The sequence below is a fragment of the Anolis carolinensis genome, unplaced genomic scaffold, assembly GCF_035594765.1.
Source record: "Anolis carolinensis isolate JA03-04 unplaced genomic scaffold, rAnoCar3.1.pri scaffold_14, whole genome shotgun sequence".
NCBI classification, from domain to species: domain Eukaryota; kingdom Metazoa; phylum Chordata; class Lepidosauria; order Squamata; family Dactyloidae; genus Anolis; species Anolis carolinensis.
In genome coordinates this window covers 7,306,109-7,328,252 of record NW_026943825.1, presented here as the reverse complement: position 1 = coordinate 7,328,252, position 22,144 = coordinate 7,306,109, and the positions used below count along the sequence as shown (strand labels likewise).

General features: G+C 38.9%; 2 protein-coding genes across 3 annotated transcripts in view; one reads left to right on the top strand and one right to left on the bottom strand.

Moving 5' to 3' along the window:
• Positions 1 to 791: 791 nt before the first annotated feature.
• LOC100552424 (calmodulin-1) lies at positions 792 to 17,824 on the top strand. Its single transcript, XM_008122702.3, has 6 exons — positions 792 to 1,000; positions 2,764 to 2,794; positions 3,428 to 3,571; positions 5,266 to 5,372; positions 7,359 to 7,494; positions 13,071 to 17,824. Exons 1-6 carry the CDS (start codon positions 998 to 1,000, stop codon positions 13,097 to 13,099), a joined length of 450 nt encoding a protein of 149 aa, XP_008120909.1. The 5' UTR covers positions 792 to 997; the 3' UTR covers positions 13,100 to 17,824.
• The window catches only part of rps6ka4 (ribosomal protein S6 kinase A4), a 29,782-nt gene continuing 23,489 nt past the window's right edge, over positions 15,852 to 22,144 (bottom strand). For both annotated transcript variants that reach the window (XM_008122701.3, XM_062965169.1), the window contains exon 17: positions 15,852 to 21,627. In XM_008122701.3, the coding sequence (XP_008120908.1) occupies positions 21,376 to 21,627 (252 nt within the window). In that variant the 3' untranslated portion in view covers positions 15,852 to 21,375. The remainder of the gene's footprint in view (positions 21,628 to 22,144) is intronic.

The following is a 22,144-nucleotide window of genomic DNA, read 5'->3' as shown; positions in this document are numbered from 1 at the left end:
TCCCTTGGGTGGGATTCAAAGCGGCGTACAATATATAAAATTTGTACAAATACCATCCAACCACAATACATAATCAGTTAAAATGTCATATACCGATATAAAAACGCAAACAAATAACATATCAAATCAAACAATTTAAAACCTGGGTTGTTGTATGTCTTTCGGGCTGTGTGGCCATGTTCCAGAATCATTCTCTCCTGACGTTTCGCCCACATCTATGGCAAGCATCCTCAGAGGTTGTGAGGCATGGATAAACTAGGCAAGGAAGGTAAATATATATCTGTGGAGAGTCCAGGGTGTGACAAGAGTCCTTTGTCAGTTGGAAGCCAGCGCTGTTTCAGTTAATCACCCTAATTAGCATTGGAAAGGTTTGACTCTTGCCTGGGGGGGCATCCTTTGTTCAGAGTCATTAGCCGTCCTTGGGTTAAAATTTAAAAACTTGCAGCAAGCACCATTTAAAGATATCCATAACCTCCGGCCACTGAAGTTGTTTGTCAAGTATTATCAAAATATTTATCAGACTCACAGTGCCTATTATCGTTCATCTGGGAAGGACAAACAGAAAATTCATCAAAAGTTCAAAAATGTTGCCAAAACGTCGCCGTCCCCTTTAAGGAAAGCGCCATCTTGGCTTCCCCTTTAAGAGCAGCGACCGTTTGCCCCTCTTCAATCGGCGTTTGTTTGGGTCGACAGACGACACACGCAGGCCGCCTTCCCCTTTAAGCACCCTCCCCTGACGCAATGCAGGTGAGGCTAGGCCAATGGGGAGGCGGGTTCCTGACCACGTGGGGAGGAGAAAGGGGCGGGGCCCGCGGGAGTATTTAAAGGGCCAGGCGCGAGGCCTTTTTACCTCAGACGGCGGCCTCTCCGGGAGGGTCGGAAGGATACTGAAGGAGTGAGCCGCCGCCGGGGACCGTTGTCGGGAAAGCGGGCGGAAGAAGAAGAAGAAGAGCTCGCCCGGGAGGCTTCGCGGCACTACTTCGCCTCCGCTGTTGCCATGGTGAGCGGGCGGCCCTCAAGTTGGGCCTACCTCAGGCATGGGCGAACTAGGCCCCTCCCTCCAGGTGTTTTGGACTCCAACTCCCACAATTCCTAACAGCCGACAGGCTGTTAGGAATTGTGGGAGTTGGAGTCCAAAACACCTGGAGGGAGGGGCCTAGTTTGCCCATGCCTGGGTCCTCTTGAGGCGGGCTGGGGCCTAGTCGATAAGGATAGACCTATCTATACCTCTGTATTCCATTAGGGCTTGTGTGTGTGTATATATATATATATATATATATATATACAGTAGAGTCTCACTTATCCAACATAAACGGGCCGGCAGAACGTTGGATAAGCTAATATGTTGGATAATAAAGAGAGATTAAGAAAACGCCTATTAAACATTAAAATAGGTTATGATTTTACAAATTAAGCACCAAAACATCATGTTATACAGCAAATTTGACAGAAAAAGTAGTTCTATACACAGTAGTGCTATGTAGTAATTACTGTATTTACAAATTTAGCAACAAAATATCACGATGTATTGAAAATATTGACTACAAGAATGCGTTGGATAATCCAGAACGTTGGATAAGCAAGTGTTGGATGAGACACTACTGTATAATATACACACACACATCCTTATAATATACATAAATATAGTGTATGTATATATAAATATTGTGTATCTGTGTGCATGTATGTGTATATGGGCATATATATATACATACATATATATATATATATATATATATATATATATATATATATATGGGTTACCACATGTCATAATATTATATACTGTGTATATATATTTATCATAAGTTTTATATATATCGTTAAGGCTTTTATGTATATATGTGTGTATGTGTGTGCACATATATATTTACTACATTTATATCCCGCTCTTCTCACCCCAAAGGGGACTCAGAGCGGCTTACAAATCAAATGAACATACAAACTATTATTAGCCTAGCACAATATAAGCATTAAATTACTATATTGTACTATATCATTATATGGTAATATTAATAGTAATATTACATTTAATATATTATATATAATTAATATTATATTTTATTATTAGTATAATATTGTATTACATTATATTATCAGTATATAATATACACATGCACATTCTTATAATATACATAGGCTCTTACATATAAATCCATTATATATACACACACATCCTTATAATATGCAGAAATGTTGTGTGTGTGCGTATATATGTAGGCATATATATATAAGGATGTTGTGGGTGAATGTATGCATATATATTTATATCATAAAGGTTACCACATATCATAATATTATATATATATATATACACACACACACACACACATACACACACACACACACATAAAAGTCCTATGATATATGGTAACCCTTATGATATAAATATATACATACATACACATATACCTATATATACATATATGCACACACACACACACAAAAGCCCTTATGGTTTATGTATATATATGTGTGTGTGAATATATATAATAACATAGACAGCACCATAGATGTCCATAAAAGGGAGAAAATGAATAATCTGGAATAGACTGTTGGTGCAGGAACTTGATGTAGAGGACAGTTGTGCTAGCTAAGGTGATCTGTTCCAGTTCTAGCAGTTAACTTCTTGTGTTTGCGTAAATACAAAACTTATGGAAAGAGTATTGGGGGGGGGGGGCTCTTATGATATAAAAAGATGGATACAAATGTCACTGGTTTTCTTCTTTCTCTGTATTCTTGCTGCTGCTGCTGCTGCTGCAGGCTGACCAGCTGACGGAGGAACAGATTGCAGGTGAGCATTGTCTTGCCTATTGGGGGTGGAATCGGCCCAAGTGTATATACATACACATACATCACATTATATAAAATTTTACGCATGTCCAAGATTACATGTATATACAATATATTATAATATTAGTATAGTATAATATTATTATATATTATTATGTCATTAAATTGATACAGGAGACATGGTGGAAAGATGTCTTCCTGGCCCCGTCTTCTTCATTCTGGTCCAGAATGGCAGTTAGACCTTGGGGGTTCTATGCTTTATATATGTGTGTGTGTATATAAATTATATAATATACAACTTAATTTATAACAATATGTAATATAATATATTGTATTTACATATATTGATAATATTATAATGTATTATGATATACTGATAATAATACAATTTAATATTTTTAATTATATATTATATATGAAATGTAATATTACTAATAATATTACAATGTAATGATATAGTACAATAAAGTAATTTAATGCTAGTATTGTACTATGCTAAAAATATAATGTATTGTATGTGAATGTAATTTGTAAGCCGCTCTGAGTCCCCTTTGGGACTCATGACAGTAAAAAGCTGACATATGTGTCATCACCAGCACTCCTGGCATTCAGCTTTGGCTGCCTTTCCTTTCAGAGTTCAAGGAGGCCTTCTCTCTCTTCGACAAGGATGGCGACGGCACCATCACCACCAAGGAGCTGGGCACCGTGATGCGCTCTCTGGGCCAGAACCCCACAGAAGCCGAATTGCAAGACATGATCAACGAGGTGGACGCCGACGGTGAGCTGGACAAAAAGCTTTCTTAAGAACAGATGAAAGGAGGCGAGAGTGAAACCGGGAGGGCAACTTAACACACTCATGTGCTATGAGTCTGTTTTATATTGCATTTTGTTTTTATTTTGTTATATTGTGAATTGTATGTATGTTGTTTTTGTCTGATTACTCTATATACTCAAGTATATATATATTTTTAAGACTGAAAAAGCCCCCCTCGGTTTATACTCGGGTGAGGGTCCTGGTTGGCTTATATTTATTTTACTCTATTTTTATTGTTATTATTAATACATTTGGGCCCCTGGTGGCACAGTGTGTTAAAGCGCTGATCTGCTGAACTTGCGGACCAAAAGGTCCCAGGTTCAAATCCCGGGAGAAGAGTGAGCGCCCGTTGTTAGCCCCAGCTCCTGCCAATCTAGCAGTTCGAAAACATGGAAATGTGAGTAAATCAATAGGTACCGCTCCGGCAGGAAGGTAACGGCGCTCCATGCAGTCATGCCAGTGGCCACATGACCTTGGAGGTGTCTATGGACAATGCCGGCTCTTCGGCTTAGAAATGGAGATGAGCACCAACACTAATACATTTATTATTTCACTCTGATCTTATTATTGCATTTATTATTTTACTCTATTTATTATTACAGTAGAGTCTCACTTATCCAACGTTCTGGATTATCCAGTGCATTTTTGTAGTCAATGTTTTCAATATATCGTGATATTTTGTTGCTAAATTAGTAAATACAGTAATTACTACATAGCATTACTGCATATTGAACTACTTTTTCTGCCTAATTTGTTGTCTAACATGATGTTTTGGTGCTTAATTTGTAAAATCATAACCTAATTTGAGGTTTAATAGGCTTTTCCTTAATGCCTCCTTATTATCCAACATACTCACTTATCTAACATTCTGCTGGCCCGTTTATGTTGGATAAGTGAGACTCTACTGTATTACATTCATTATTTTTCTCTATTATTGTTGCTACTATTACATTTATTTTATTCTATTTTTATTATTATGAATACATTTATTATTTCACTCTGATATTATTATTATTATTATTATTATTGCATTTATTATTTTACTCTATTATTATTAAAAGGATTCATAAGCACATTTACATTGAAGAAGATGAGAATAATGATTTGATCAGAGCTGGACAGTCTTATCTTAAATTTGAGCTTGATGTAAATATTCAAAAACATTTAACCTACTGATGCCTAAATTAATGTAATTTTATTGGTATCTATTTTTATTTCTGAAATTTACCGCCCTCGGCTTATACTGGAGTCAATGTTTTCCTGGTTTTTTTGTGGTAAAATTAGGTGCCTCGGCTTATATTCGAGTATATTTTATTTATTTTATTTATTATTTAAACTTATATGCCGCCACTCCCCTAGGGCTCGGGCGGCTTACAAGAAAGGCTAAAATCTAACAATTTAAAAACATCTTTAAAGTATCTTTTTAAAAAATCTTAAAAACACTCCCCCAGGGCTCGGAGTGGCTTACAAAAACAAGCTAAAATCTAAGCAATTTAAAAACAGCAATAACGGAGATCAAAATACAATATACAGTATATTGTTCGGGCTCTGCCCCATGTAAGCCACCCCGAGTCCCCTTGGGAAGATGGTGGCGGGGTATAAATAACGTTTTATTATTATTACATTATTATCCTAAAACAAACCTATCTTCCCCCCAGGAAATGGCACCATCGACTTCCCCGAATTCCTCACCATGATGGCACGGAAGATGAAGGATACCGACAGCGAGGAAGAAATCCGCGAGGCCTTTCGTGTATTCGACAAGGTAAATACTACTGAATAGTTTGATTATGGGAATATCTCAGCTGAAACGGAACACGAAAGGCAGATTTCCTGTTAGGTAATCACTTAATCTATTTCTGTAAACCGCTCCGAGCCAAATTGGGAGTAGCGGTATACAAGTCTAATAAATAAAATAAAATAATAAAATTAATATAAATGTTGCTGCAGAAGTGAGAGTCAGGCAAATGGGCTGAAGTGTTGCAGACCACATAGGCTTCTTGTTCCAGCAAGCATTTGAGAACAATTAGTCTCTAGTTATAAATGCCCAGTCCATTAGTCCATACTAATAATAGAATATATTGAATATACATATAATATTGATAATATTATAATGTAATAAAATATAATAATAATACATTATTATAATTGTATATTATATATTACATGTAATATTACTAATAATATTGCAATATAGTATAGTACAGTATAGTAATATATAATGCTTATATTGTGCTATGCTTATACAGTAGAGTCTCACTTATCCAACACTCGCTTATCCAACGTTCTGGATTATCCAACGCATTTTTGTAGTCAATGTTTTCAATACATCATGATATTTTGGTGCTAAATTCAGAAATACAGTAATTACTACATAGCATTACTGCGTATTGAACTACTTTTTCTGCCAAATTTGTTGTCTAACATGATGTTTTGGTGCTTCATTTGTAAAATCATAACCTAATTTGATGTTTAATAGGCTTTTCCTTAATGCCTCCTTATTCAACATATTTGCTTATCCAACATTCTGCCAGCCCGTTTATGTTGAATAAGTGAGACTACTGTATAGTACAATATAGTAATATATAATGCTTATATTGTGCTATGCTAATAATATAATTTATTGCATGTACATATAACTTGTAAGCTGCCCTGAGTCCCCTTCAGGGTGAGAAGGGCGGGATCTAAATGTTGCTAATAATACTATTAATAATACTAATAATAATAATAGGTCACCAGATAGTACTCTACCAGCCTCATTATAATTCTATTCTGAATGTTATTAGATTCCTTTCATCGGGGTATTTTAATCTAATGATTTTATTTTATATTGCTGCTATGGTCCCCCCCCCCCCCCCCAGCCACCTTTGAAGTTGACTGAATTGCATTTGATATTATTACTGTTGTATAAACCTTTGTTTTAACTTCTGTTTTATCATCTTCTTGTGTTTTAACTCTGTATATTGTTAATGTATTTGCGCTGTTACTTTTGTAACGTTGTGAGCCGCCCCGAATCCCCACAGGGAGATGGTGGTGGGGTATAAATAAAGTTTTATTATTATTATTATTATTATTACTCTGTTCTCTGCAACGCATCCATTTCCCCGGCCCTAGCAGACATTGTTTTGCACTGTTATGTATTTGCGACAATCATTGTTGGATTGTATGTTGTGTATTGGAGCCTCCGGTGGCTCAGTGTGTTAAAGCACTGAGCTGCTGAACTTGCAGACCGAAAGGTCCCAGGTTCAAATCCGGGGAGCAGAGTGAGCACCCGCTGTTAGCTCCAGCTTCTGCCAACCTAGCAGTTTGAAAACATGCCAATGTGAGTAGATCAATAGGTACCGCTCTGGTGGGAAGGTAATGGCGTTCCATGCAGTCATGCTGGCCACATGATCTTGGAGGTGTCTATGGACAACGCCGGCTCTTGGGCTTAGAAATGATGAGCACCAACCTCCAGAGTTGGACACGACTGGACTTAATGTCAGGGGAAATCTTTACAATATATTATATTATTCTCATAGCACAATATTAGCATTATATATTACTATATTGAAGTATGTATGCCACTATACTGTAATATTATTAGTAATATTACATGTAATATATATTACATCACATTATTATTATATTGTATTACATTATATTATTATTATCAATATTATATGTATATACAATATATAATACAGTTAAAATGTAATAAATGCAATCTTTTTAGTCTCTCACAACTCTTGTCCTTTCTTTCCCCGTCCAGGATGGCAACGGGTACATTAGTGCTGCAGAGCTCCGCCACGTCATGACTAATCTGGGCGAGAAGCTAACAGACGAGGAGGTTGATGAGATGATCAGAGAAGCCGACATCGATGGGGACGGACAAGTCAATTACGAAGGTGAGGGGATGGTGTGTGAATGTTGCAGTTGGCCACCTTGATTAGCATTGAATGGCTTTGCAGCTTCGAGGACTGGCTGCTTCCTGCTTGGGGGAATCCTTTGTTAGGAGGTGTTAGCTGACCCTGATTGTTTCCTGTCTTGATCCCTCTGTTTTCTGAGTAGTGTTCTCTATTTACTGTCCTGATTTTAGAGGTTTTTTTTAATAGTGGGAGCCAGATTGTGTTCATTTTCATGGTATGTACAGTAGAGTCTCACTTATCCAACGTTCTGGATTATCCAATGCATTTTTGTAGTCCATGTTTTCAATATATCATGATATTTTGGTGCTAAATTCATAAATATAGTAATTACTACATAGCATTACTGCATCTTGAACTACTTTTTCTGCCAAATTTGTTGTCTTAACATGATGTTTTGGTGCTTAATTTGTAAAATCGTAACCTAATTTGATGTTTAATAGGCGTTTTCTTAATCTCTCCTTATTATCCAACATATTCGCTTATCCAACATTCTGCTGGCCCGTTTATGTTGGGTAAGTGAGACTCTACTGTATTATTATGTATATACAGTGATCCCACACTATTTCGTGGTTCACTTTTTGTGGATTCACTGTTTCGCGGTTTTTCAATGAACTCTAAAAGACTATTATAAATCATTAAAAATTACAATTTACAACCGAAGGAAGGAGAAGCCAATGGGAGAGAAAAGGAGCCCAAGCGGCAACGGCAGGAGGAGGCGATTTATCAACATACGATTAGTTGATAAAGACTTAAAATAGTATATAACTACTAAAATAATATATAAATATTAAAATAAGCAGAGAGTCCCTACTTCATGGATTTTCACTTATTGCCAGTGTCCTGGAACCTAACCCATGCAATAAGTGAGGGAACACTGTATATAGTATATTGTATATAATATATAATAATATAATACACTAGCTGTGCCCGGCCACGCGTTGCTGTGGCGAAGTCTGGTGGTATGGGAAATAAAGTATTGAGGAATTGGTGGTAGTTAAGGTCAAGGGTAAAGGTTTTCCCCAGACATTAAGTCCAGTCGTGTCTTACTCTGGAGGTTGGTGCTCATCTCCATTTCTAAGCCGAAGAGCCAGCGTTGTCCGTAGACTCCTCCAAGGTCATGTGGGATGACTACATGGAGCGGTGTTACCTTCCCGCCGGAGCAGTACCTATTGATGCACTCACATTTGCATGTTTTCGAACTTCTGGGTTGGCAGAAGCTGGAGCTAACAGTGGGGGCTCTCTCCGCTCCCCCAATTCAAACCTGTGGCCTTTCAGTCCAGAAGTTCAGCAGCTCAGCGCTTTAACACTGCTGCGCCATCAGGGGATATTATTTCCTAAAGGTTGTGAATATACAATATTTCTGATTGGTTTTTTTTGTTTGTTGGAGGCAAATACGAATGCTGCAATTAGGAAAAATGATTAGGATGTAATGGCCTTGCAGCTTTAACGCCTGGCTGTTTCCTCCCTGAGTGAATTTTTTGTTGGGAGGTGTTAGCTGGCCCTGATTGTTTCCTGTGTGGAATTCCCTTGTTTTCAGAGTGGTGTTGTTTGCGATATTTTATGTGCTTCTACTGTCTGTGGCCCTGAGAAAACAGAGGATTTTCCAGACTTTGATGATGGGAATACTTTGTTGGGAGGTGTTAGCTGGCCCTGATTGTTTCCTGTCTGGAATTCCCTTGTTTTCAGAGTGGTGTTGTTTGCGATATTTTATGTGCTTCTACTGTCTGTGGCCCTGAGAAAACAGGATTTTCCAGACTTTGATGATGGGAATACTTTATTGGGAGGTGTTAGCTGGTCCTGATTGTTTCCTGTGTGGAATTCCCCTGTTTATTTACTGTCCTGGTTTTAGAGATTATATTGTTCTGCATTATTCTATCCCAGTAATTATTTCATATTAAAGAAGAATCTCACTTATCCAACATTCGCTTATACAATGTTCTGGATTATCCAACGCGGTCTGCCTTTTCATAATCAATGTTTTTGTAGTCAGTGTTTTAAATTCATTGTGATATTTTAGTGGTAAATTTGTAAATACAGTACAGTAGAGTCTCACTTATCCAACATAAACAGGCCGGCAGAACGTTGGATAAGCGAATATGTTGGATAATGAGGAATTAAGGATAACCCTATTAAACATCAAATTAAGTTATGATTTTACAAATTAAGCACCAAAACATCATGTTAGACAACAAATTTGTCAGAAAAAGTAGTTCAGTACACAGTAATGCTATATAGTAATTACTGTATTTATGAATTTAGCACCAAAATATCACGATATATTGAAAGCATTGACTACAAAAATGCGTTGGATAATCCAGAACGTTGGATAAGCGAGTGTTGGATAAGTGAGACTCTACTGTAAATACTACATAGCATTACTGCGCATGGAACTACTTTTTCTGTCAAATTTGTTGTATAATATGATGTTTTGGTGCTTAATTTGTATAACGATTACCTAATTTGATGTTTAATTGGCTTTTCCTGAATCCCTTCTTATTATCCAACATATTCACTTATCCTGCCGGCCTGTTTACGTTGAATAAGTGAGACTCTACTGTATATTGATAATCTTATATTATCTGCTTAGAACTGGATTATATGAGGCCCCTTCTTCACAGCTGTATAAAATGCACACTGAAGTGGATTATATGGCAGTGTGGAGTCAAGATAATCTAGTGCAAAGCAGATAATATAAGATTATAAATGGGTTATATAGCTGTGTGGAAGGGCCTTGAGTCTACACTGCCATATAATCCAGTGCAAATTAGATAATCTGTGGAAGAAGTCTAAGTGAGGCCTAAATCTGCCTGTCCCCTAACTGAAACCTGGCTGTCCCTTGGTTGCTAGGCAACCAAGTGGGCAGAGATTAGCCCTCTAAACTGGTAGCAATTGGATAAAAAAAATTATTGCTCTCCCTCTAATTAGGACTTTATTTTTCTTTTCTTTTTGTTGTATCAACCTTGAGGCGTGAATGATGGGTTGTGTTGTCAAATTTTGAGGTTGGGGGGCCTGTACTTTTGTTGTTTTGTGAATTGCCATGAAGCCATCACTCTTTTATATATATAGATTGTATTTACATATAGTATTGATAATATTTAATGTAATACAATATAATACTAATAATAATATAATATTAATTATATATTACATGTAATATTACTAATAATATTACAGTATAGTGGTATAGTACAATATAGTAATATATAATGCTAATATTGTGCTATGCTAATAATATAATATATTGTAAGTATGTATAATTTGTAAGCCACTCTGAGTCCCCTTCAGGGTGAGACGGGCAGGATATAAATGTAGTAAATAAATACAGTATAGTCTCACTTATCCAACATAAACGGGCCAGCAGAATGTTGGATAAGCGAGTATGTTGGATAATAAGGAGGGATTAAGGAAAAGTCTATTAAACATCAAATTAGGTTATGATTTTACAAATTAAGCGCCAAAACATCATGTTATACAACAAATTTAACAGAAAAAGTAGTTCAATATGCAATGCTATGTAGTAATTACTGTATTTATGAATTTAGCACCAAAATATCATGATGTATTGAAAACATTGACTACAAAAATGTGTTGGATAATCCAGAATGTTGGATAAGTGAGACTACTGTAACTGGAACCTAACCCTTGCAATAAGTAAGGGAACACTGTATATAGGATATTGTATATAATATACAATGATATACAATACATTGTATATACATATAATATTGATAATATTTAATGTAATACAATATAATACTAATAATATAATATTATTATATATTACATGTAATATTACTAATAATATTATAGTATAGTGGTATAGTACAATATAGTAATATATAATGCTAATATTGTGTTATGCTAATAATATCATATATTGTATGTACGTATAATTGGTATAATTATAATTTTTTTAATTGTATAAAAGGTGAGCCGCCCCAAGTCCCCTTCTGGGGAGATGGAGGGGGGGGGGATATAAATAAAATTATTATTATTATTATTATTTGTAAACTGCTGAGTCCCCTTCAGGGTGAGACGGGCAGGATATAAATGTAGTAAATAAATAATAATAAGGATCAAGGCCTCTTCAAGGTGACTAAAAGCATGCCAAATATCACTTTTCCTTTTTTTAAAAAATAGTAATATATAATGCTAATATTGTGTTATGCTAATAATATAATATATGTATGTATAATTGGCATAATTATAATTTTTATAATCATATAAAAAGTGAGCCACCCCGAGTCTCCTTCGGGGGAGATGGAGGGAGGATACAAATAAACTTCTTCTTCTTCTTCTTCTTCTTCTTATTATTATTATTATTATTATTATTATTATTATTATTTGTAAGCTGCTGTGTCCCCTTCAGGGTGAGATGGGCAGGATATTAATGTAGTAAATAAATAATAATAAGGATCAAGGTCTCTTCAAGGTGACTAAAAGCATGCCAAACACCACTTTTCCTTTCTTTTTTGAATCTTTTTCTTTTTTCTTTTCTTTTGTTTTTTGCAAGAGAGAGCGACTAAGGATCTTTCGCTTTTGTTTCAAGTGTATGTTTTCAAGTTTTATTTCAATTGAGTCCCTTCAGGTGGGAAGGGTGGGATATAAATGTTGTAAATAAATAAGTGTATGTCAATAAATACCAATAAAAATTATTTAAATATTAAATAAATAATCAAGGAGCCCCGGTGGCTCAGTGTGTTAAAGCGCTGAGCTGCTGAACTTGCAGACCGAAAGGTCCCAGGTTCAAATCCCGGGAGCGGCCGCCGTTAGCCCTAGCTCCTGCCAACCTAGCTGTTCGAAAACATGCCAATGTGAGTAGATCAATAGGTACCGCTCCGGCGGGAAGGTAACGGCGCTCCATGCAGTCATGCCAGTGACCACATGACCTTGGAGGTGTCTATGGACAACGCCGGCTCTTCAGCTTAGAAATGGAGATGAGCAACAACCCCCAGAGTCGGTCACAACTGGACTTAATGTCAGGGGAAAGCTTTACCTTTACCTTGTAATTGGGCCCGGGCTGTGGCGCAGGCGGGAGAGCAAGCCAGTGCAATTAACTGCAATGAATCACTCTGACCAGGAGGTCATGAGTTCGAGGCCCGCTCGGAGCCTATGTTTGTCTTGTCTTTGTTCTATGTTAAAAGGCATTGAATGTTTGCCTATATGTGTAATGTGATCCGCCCTGAGTCCCCTTCGGGGTGAGAAGGGCGGAATATAAATGCTGTAAATAAATAAAAATAAATAAATAAATTGTAAGTCACTCTGAGTTCCCTTCAGGGTGAGATGGGCAGGATATAACTGTAGTACATAAATAATAATAAGGATCAAGGCCTCTTCAAGGTGACTAAATGCAAGCCAAACATCACTATTCCTTTCTTTTTAAAATCTTTTTCCTTTTTCTTTTCTTTCATTTTTTGCAAGAGAGAGCAACTAAGGATCTCAAGTGTATGTCAATAAATACCAATAAAGTTATTTAAATCATAAATAAATAATCATGGTTTGGGGATGGGATTGGAGAATCCTTTAAGCGTGCTGCCTCTTTCTTTCTCCCGCAGAGTTTGTACAGATGATGACTGCCAAATGAGACCCAAAGACCCCTCCTCCCCTTCCCTCCCCTTGTACAGAACGGAAGGATGGTCTGCTTCCCGCCGAGACCTTCCTCCGGCCCCGTCGACAACGTAGGACACGTTCCATTCTGGCGCTTTCGCAGCTTGTGGCCATTTCTCCGCTCTTCTCTCGCCCGCCTTCCCTTCGCCTTGGTTTACACGGATGACGCCAGGATGGTAAGAAGCTGGTTTTAAAAGGGGGAAGGCCTCGTATCCGTCTCCCCTGGGGAGGGGGCAGGACCGGGAAAAGCGTCCCCCCTTTCTTTTGCCCCATCTCGGCTCTGCGTCTCCAAAGATTGCCTCCCCTTTGCGCCCGTGGACCCTTTTACGTGGCTGCCGCCCCCCTGCCGCCGTCTTCCTGGGAATATCTGCATATCTTGGGTCTGTTGTTCACGATTAACCCCCCAATACTTGCCATACCCCACCCTCCTTTGAGCTTCAGGGAATGCTTCTATTCCATTCCAGGTGGTGTAAGGTTTGATTCTCTTCTTTTTAAGTAAAGTGTGTGTGTTTCAAAATGTCACGGAATGGGGCTTTCTCCCCCGGTCGCTGGTATTTTTAAGAAAAATATCTATCCATACACATAATAAAAGTATCCATACACATAATAAAAGGAGCCCTGGTGGCGAAGTGTGTTAAAGCGCTGAGCTGCTGAACTTGCAGACCGAAAGGTCCTATCAAATCCCGGGAGCGTAGTGAGCTCCTGCTGTTGCTCCAGCTTCTGCCAACCTAGCAGTTCGAAAACATGCCAATGTGAGTAGATCAATAGGTACTGCTTCGGCGGGAAGGTAACATTGGCACTCCATGCAGTCATGCCAGTGGCCACGTGACCTTGGAGGTGTCTACGGACAACGCCAGCTCTTCGGCTTAGAAATGGAGATGAGCACCAACCCCCAGAGTGTGAGTACATCAATAGGTACCGCTCCGGCAGGAAGGTAACGGCGCTCCCTGCAGTCATGCCAGTGGCCACATGACCTTGGAGGTGTCTACGGACAATGCCGGCTCTTCAGCTTAGAAATTGAGATGAGCACCAACCCCCAGAGTCGGACATGATTGGACTTAATGTCACAGGAAACCTTTACCTTATAATAAAAGTGAAAATAGGGTTGTTGTATGTCTTTCGGGCTGTGTGGCCATGTTCCAGAAGTACACTCTCCTGACGTTTCGCCCACATCTATGGCAGGCATCTTCAGAGGTTGTGAGGTATGGAAAAACTCACAACCATACCTCACAACCTCTGAGGATGCCTGCCGTAGATGTGGGCGAAATGTCAGGAGAGAGTACAGTAGTCTCACTTATCCAACGTTCTGGATTATCCAACACATTTTTGTAGTCAATGTTTTCAATATATCGTGATATTTTGGTGCTAAATTCATAAATACAGTAATTACAACATAACATTACTGCGTATTGAACTACTTTTTTGCCAAATTTGTTGTCTAACATGATGTTTTGATGCTTCATTTGTAAAATCATAACCTAATTTGAAGTTTAATAGGCTTTCCCTTAATCTCTCATTATCCAACATATTCGCTTATCCAACATTCTGCTTGCCCGTTTATGTTGGATAAGTGAGATTCTACTGTACTTCTGGAACATGGCCACACAGCCCGAAAGACATACAACAACCCTGTGAAATGAAGGCCATGAAAGCCTTCGACAACAAAAAGTGAAAATGTGTATGTGGCGGAGGTGTCCACTTAATACAGTAGAGTCTCACTTATCCAACATAAACGGGCCAGCAGAATGTTGGCTAAGCGTAAGTGTTGGATACTAAGGAGGGATTAAGAAAAAGCCTATTAAATGTCAAATTACGTAATGATTTTACAAATCGACAGAAAAAGCAGTCTAAAACATGGTAACATTATGTAGTAATTACTGTATTTAAGAAATTAGCACCAAAACATTGCAATGTATTGAAAACATTGACTACAAAAATATTGGCTACGAATAAGGATAGAACTGTATAAAATGAACTTATAGTAGCAACATTGCCGGAAATTAAATCCCTAAAAAGTTCAAGCCTTGCTGCCTAGAGAAACAGCTGTGGATTGGGACAGGAGTCAAACTGAGCTGGATAATCCAGAACATTGGATAAGTGGATGTTGGATAAGTGAGACTATTGTAATTATTATTATTGTATGACACAGCAAACAAGATAGATATGCTGGATTTCATATCACAAAATCACAAGTCGAACACTTCCCAAGTGTCTAGGACTGTGTGATGTATTTTCGGATGATGCACACAGATCCCAGTCGGGTGGCCTTTTGCAGTTACTATTATTATTATTATTATTATTATTATTATTATTATTATTATTATGACACAGCAAACAAGGCAGATATGCTGCATTTTGTTTCACAAAATCACAAGTCGAATACTTCCCAAGTGTCTAGGACTGTGTGATGTATTTTCGGATGATGTGCGCAGATCCCAGTAGGGTGGCCTTTTACAGTTATTATTATTTATATTCCGCCCTATCTCCCCAAGGGGACTCAGGGTGGATCACAGTACACATACACAGCAAACAATGCCTTTTTCCAATCAGCCAGACACCTCCAGGTCTCCAAGCTAAGTTTCTTATTAAAATCCAGAGAGTTTTGAGAGCCTACTTTGCATTGGAAGAGAAAACATTCCGCATTGGGAACTATTAAGGCCCCATTTAGTCTTAAGTAAGAAATTATTAGGACAATACATTCTCGGGTTAGCAAAGAAAGGCAAGCGCAGTGCTTCAGAGGTGATTTTTATTTCAAAATAAAAAATACACAATGGTTTGGTTGCATGGAGAAGGATGGCTGTTCTTGGCTGTTTTGTGCTGCTTAGAGAAACAGTTTAAAAAGAGGACACGCCAGCCACTGGCTCCTTCCCTTTGTAGAATCGGAAGAGACCTCAAGGGCCACCCAGTCTCTCCGGCACAGAGAGTAAAAGGGATGCGGCAGTCAAGACACACATGGATATAGTATATATAAACACGCGCACACACATATACTCCGTTGCCCAAGGAAAGGGGAGCCCTTTTGCTCCCCAAATGAAACAGCTGCCAAGTACAAAGTCTGAAGGAAGGGGAGCGGCTGGAAAAAGAAACTCCTTGGGTCACATATTTCTGCTACATTCTGTTTTGAGAAGGGACTTTGCTGCCATATTCTCCATTTTTCGAGTGGGATTTGAGGTGTTAAAATAACATTTCCCAGACAAATACCTGGCTTTTAACCCCAGTGGCGCAATGGGTGCCGACCTGAGGGTTGGCGGTTCAAATCCGCAAGACAGGGTGAGCTCCCATCTGTCAGCTCTAGCTTGCGGGGACATGAGAGAAGCCTTCCAGCAGGATGGTAACACATCGGGGCAACGTCCTTGTAGACGGCTCATTCTCACACACCAGTGATAAAAAGTTAAATTATCCAGTTTGGAGATTGATTTTTTTTTTCCTTCCCGCCGTCCCGAATGAACAGTGCGGATTTACAGTAGAGTCTCACTTATCCAAGCCTCTGGATAATCCAAGCCATTTTTGTAGTCAATGTTTTCAATATATCGTGATATTTTGGTGCTAAATTCGTAAATACAGTAATTACAACATAACATTACTGTGTATTGAACTACTTTTTCTGTCAAATTTGTTGTATAACATGATGTTTTGGTGCTTAATTTGTAAAATCATAATGTAATTTGATGTTTAATAGGCTTTTCCTTAATCCCTCCTTATTATCCAAGATATTCGCTTATCCGTTTAGCTTGGATAAGTGAGACTCTACTGTACTTGGAACAGTTCAAAACAGGTCCATACAATTGGTACATTGGAAACATAAAAGGATTGGAGTGGATAATGGCCAGCAATGCGTGAAAATCAATTTGTTGGATTTCCACGTCTCTAGAGGTGTTGTTTACATTTCCAGGGGATTTGCCTCCCCCATTGCACACCCCGTTAAAAGTGACAAAACAAACCCTTTTCCCTTTTATTCCAATCCCGCCTTCAACAGAGAAGTTTTAGCTCGGTCGCTAAAACCACTGGACGAAAAAAAAATAAAGTTAAGAATGCATCAGTCTTTGGACTTTTCGTAAATGTACAGAACCGATATTAAAAAAATTGCGGTTGAAAAATAAAAACAAGGTTGCAGGTTTGGTTACATAGCAATAGATGTTGCGGGTCTTCACAATCCCAATGTTGGAAAGGGTCGACTACAAGCAAAAACAAGTTTTTCTCATTATCCCAACCAGAATCCTGAGCAAAAATTGTGAAGTTTCAAAGTTGTTCTTTTTTTGTGTGTTTGAATCTTTGTTCAGATGCCATATGAAAAAAAGGTTGTTATATGCCTTCAAGTTTCTGGCAATCCTATATAACTTGGCAAAATGTGTTCAGAGAGGCTTCCTCTGAGGCCAAGAGAGTGTGACTTCCTCAAGAGATTTGAACCCGGGTCTCCAGCGGCTCTAATCCAACTCTTGACACCACTCTTTAAATCCTCTGTATTTTATCACATTGAGAGGATTTCAAAGTCAAGCAATTTCACCATCTATAGCCCCATATATGCCTTCAATATATATATATATACACATATATTTTTTTAAAAAAACATTTTTTTCTCTCAAAAATATATTCTCTCCCTCCCCATGGACATTCCCATTCCCTTTTATTTTAATAGATTAGATTAAAAGTCATATCAGGAAATAAGAACTGTTCCTATATATCAGTGGTTCCCAACCTTTTTTTTTTACCAGTACCAAAAGGATTACGAATTGGTTTTTGGTCAACTTTAGATTTAGTTTGGTTATTTGGGGAGCTGATTCAGAAAATTGCATTGGATCGACCACAACGGCTCTGGTTTCTGTTACAGGAGTATATGCCATCCAGTAGTTGCCATCTGCTCATAAACGGAAAACCATATATAATAATCCAAAAAATTATTTTAGGTTTGGGAACTACTGCTATATAGCTAGCATTCTGTCCTGAATGATTTTGGAGTATTGCTAGTAACCACTCCATCCTTCTCTAATTGGCCTGCTTAATCCTTTCTCCTAAACACTAAAGCAGAACTTACATCTATATATATAAAAGAGTGATGGAATCCCGGCGACTGACAAAACTAAAGGCCCCCCAACCTCGAAATTTGACAACACAACCCATCATCCACGCCTCCAGGTTGATATAACCAAAAGAAAAAAATAAAGTCCTAATTAGAGGGAGAGGAATAATTGTTTTTATCCAATTGCTGCCAGTTAGAAGGCTAAGCTCCACCTACTTGGTCTCCTAGCAACCCACTCAGCCCAGGGGACAGGCAGAGTTAGGACTCACTTAGGCAGCTTCTGCCAACCCTAAAGTTGAAAAACATGCAAATGAGAGTACATGAATAGGTACTGCTCCAGTGGGAAGGTAACGGCGCTCCATGCAGTCATGCCGGCCACATGACCTTGGAGGAGTCTACGGACAACGCCAGCTCTTCAGCTTAGAAATGGAGACCCCCAAAGTCAGACACTACTGAACTTAATGTCAGGGGAAAACCTTTACCCTTTACCTAACTACCACCAATTCCTCAATACTTTATTTCCCATACCACCAGACTTCGCCATAGCAACGCGTGGCTGGGCACAGCTAGTATCCTATATATTAACCAAGTAAGGTTCTTAATCCTGAGACGCTGCTCTTAGACCTGTTTTATGTGATTCACGGGTTATCGTTGAACGTGCTGACCAAGAGGTCGGCGGTTTGAATCTGAGGAGTGGGGTGAGCTCCCGCCGTTAGCCCTAGCTCCTGCCAACCTAGCAGTTCAAAAGCATGTAAATGTGAGTAGATCAATAGGGAAGGTAACGGCGCTCCGTGGAGTCATGCCAGGGGCCACATGACCTAGGAGGTGTCTACGGACAACGCTGGCTCTTCGGCTTAGAGATGGACACAACTAGATTCAACATTGAGGGAAACCTTGACCTACGTCCATATGCAGCCCCTCGGGCTATTTTCTCAGGCCCACCAACCCCCAGAGTCAGACACAACTAGACTTAACGATAAATACACACAAATGTCTATACTAGACAATGTCGAAGAGATAAGCCAACACTATGAAGGTTCAAAACATAAAAAGATGTGTGTATATTAGAGCATCTTGCAAAAGCCACAGAAATAGTGGGCCTCTCTGAGTATAGAGTTATCTTCCTTCTATGTTAAAAATAACAATAATTGAAATAATAAGTCCTTCAATAGACTGTAATTTCAAGAGATATGCTATACATTTGATGTCATCAACACAGGATCTCAAAGAATCAAAAGAACTTTTGGTCAAGGTTTTTTCTGGAATAAGCTTTTCAATACCTGTGATGTCTTAAAAGATATATTAACCAATATTATTTTGCAAAGGTTGAATGTGTTTATATTATTTTGGTTGCCAAATCCAATTGATGTTTAAATAGTGGAGACTACTTGATATGTTTTGACTTTAGTTCACATTTAAGCCTTGATAATTACAGTTTCCTTTAAACATTACAGTCTGGAAGATACTACTGTGGATTATAACAGTTGACTGTACAGTAGAGTCTCACTGCTTATCCAACGTTCTGGATTATCCAACGCATTTTTGTAGTCAATGTTTTCAATACATTGTGATATTTTGGTGCTAAATTCATAAATACAGTAATTGCTACATAGCATTACTGCGTATTGAACTACTTTTTCTGCCAAATTTGTTGTCTAACATGATGTTTTGGTGCGTAATTTGTAAAATCATAACCTAATTTGATGTTTAATAGGCTTTTTCTTAATCCCTCCTCCTTATCCAAGATATTCGCTTATCCAAGCTTCTGCCGGCCCGTTTATGTTGGATAAGTGAGATTCTACTGTACTTATTATTTCCATTATTGTTGTTAACTCTCAGGTAATACTGTGTGTATATGGTGCTCTAAATTACATAGTGCATATTATGTTTTGAAACTTTATAGTATTTGCTTATTTCCATTATTGTTGTTAACTCTCAGGTAATATTGTATGTATATGGTGCTCTAAATTACATAGTGCAACTTATGTTTTGAAACTTTATAGCATTTGCTTATCTTTTTGACATAGAAGGAAGATAGCTCTATACTCAGAGAGGCCTGACTATTTCTGTGACCTTTGCAAGATGCTCTAATATACACATCTCTTTTTATGTTTTGAACCTTCATAATGTTTGCTTATCTCTTGAACAACTAGACTTAACGTCAAGGGGAAAACTTTTACCTAATGGTGATGGCACTGTATATTTTTGTAGCCTCCAATAAGGAAAATATCTTATGTGGGTTGTTGTGTATTTTCCGGGCTCCCAACCTGTGAGGACGCCTGCCGTAGATGTGGGTGAAACGTCAGGAGAGAATACTTCTGGAACATGGCCAGACAGCCCGGAAAACACACAACAACCCTGTGATTCTGGCCATGAAAGCCTTCGACAACACAATATGTGTTTGGCAGAAAAAGCCAAGACAGGAGTCAGGCAACGAAACAGGGGAAGTGGTGCTCCATAGAAGAACATTTCCGCCTCCGCACTGTTTGGATTTGGGACTCTAAAATGGGTGTATCTCCTCTCCTTTTTAAATTAAAATTGCATGAAAAGTAATGAAAATAATTCCGCTTGGGCCCTGAATTTTGGGTAAAGGGTCCAGCCCTTTTGCGACATCAAAACTTATTATCCCCATGGGCTGTGGAGCCTCCGGTGGCCTAGGAGATAAAAGCCTTGTGACTTGAAGGTTGGGTTGCTGACCTGAAGGCTGCCAGGTTCGAATCCCACCCGGGGAGACTGCAGATGAGCTCCCTCTATCAGCTCCAGCTCCATGCGGGGACGAAGGATGGTAAAACATCAAAAATATCCGAACGTCCTTGCAGACAGCCAATTCTCTCACTCCAGAAGCAACTTCGGTTGCTCCTGACATGGAAAAAAAATCTCCATGGGCTAATGCTGCAACCCTTCTGATAATCTGATTTTTCCCATTTGTTCACCCAAACGGCCACCGGTTTTGGCAATTTTCACAAGTGCGGTTTTCCTGTCATTTCCGGTGAGCAAAAATGGGGCCTCTAGAGCGCCGAAGAGCCACATCCGCTTGTGCTTTACAGAGAATGTTTCCTCCACTTTCATCATTAAAAAAACAACAGATTCCCGCCACAAGGATGGATAAAAGACCGGAGAGGAAGGAGGGGGAAATATACACGGAGGAGATATTGGTCTCCCCCAAAACAGCAACACAGACAATAAATACCCACTTCCCTTCGGCCCGTTCAGCGTGGGATCCCTTCCTGCTCTTGCTACGACGGGGGGTCGTGGTGGAGGAGGGCCACGGCCGGGGCCTTGGCGGCTTTGTGGGGACGGGGAGAGGCCGTCGAGGCGGAGGAAGAAGAGGAGGAGGAGGAGGAAGAAGAGGAAGAGCTGCTGCTGCTGCTGCTGCTGCGACGGGCTTCGGCACCAGTGCTGGACATCTTGAGTTTGCGCCGCTTGGCCAGGGGAGCGTTCTCGACGCTCTTCAGGAAAAAGCCTTCACGTTTGCCCTTGTTGAAGGCCTGGGAACGAGGAGCGGAGAGGAAGAAGAGAGTCAAGAAAATTGCAAAACAATCCCACCCATTTGGAGGTCAGCCTTCCTCTTCTATTCCGACCCACCACTGCTGGAAGGCACCCTGGACATAGCACTGAACGAAACATGCAGAATAATCACAGGATGCCTTAAACCAGGGGTCCCCAAACTAAGGCCCGGGGGCCGGATGCGGCCCTCCGAGGTCATTTACCTGGCCCCCGCCCTCAGTTTTATAATATAATATATTGTATATACATATAATATTGATAATAATATTACAATGTAATACAATATAACACTAATAATAATACCATATAATAATATTAATTATATATTCTATATTACATATAATATTACTAATAATAATACAGTATAGTGGTATAGTTCAATAAAGTAATATATAGATGCTAATATTGTGCTATGCTAATAATATAATATATTGCATGTACGTATAATTTGTAAGCCACTCTGAGTCCCCTTTGGGGTGAGAAGGGTGTGATACAAAT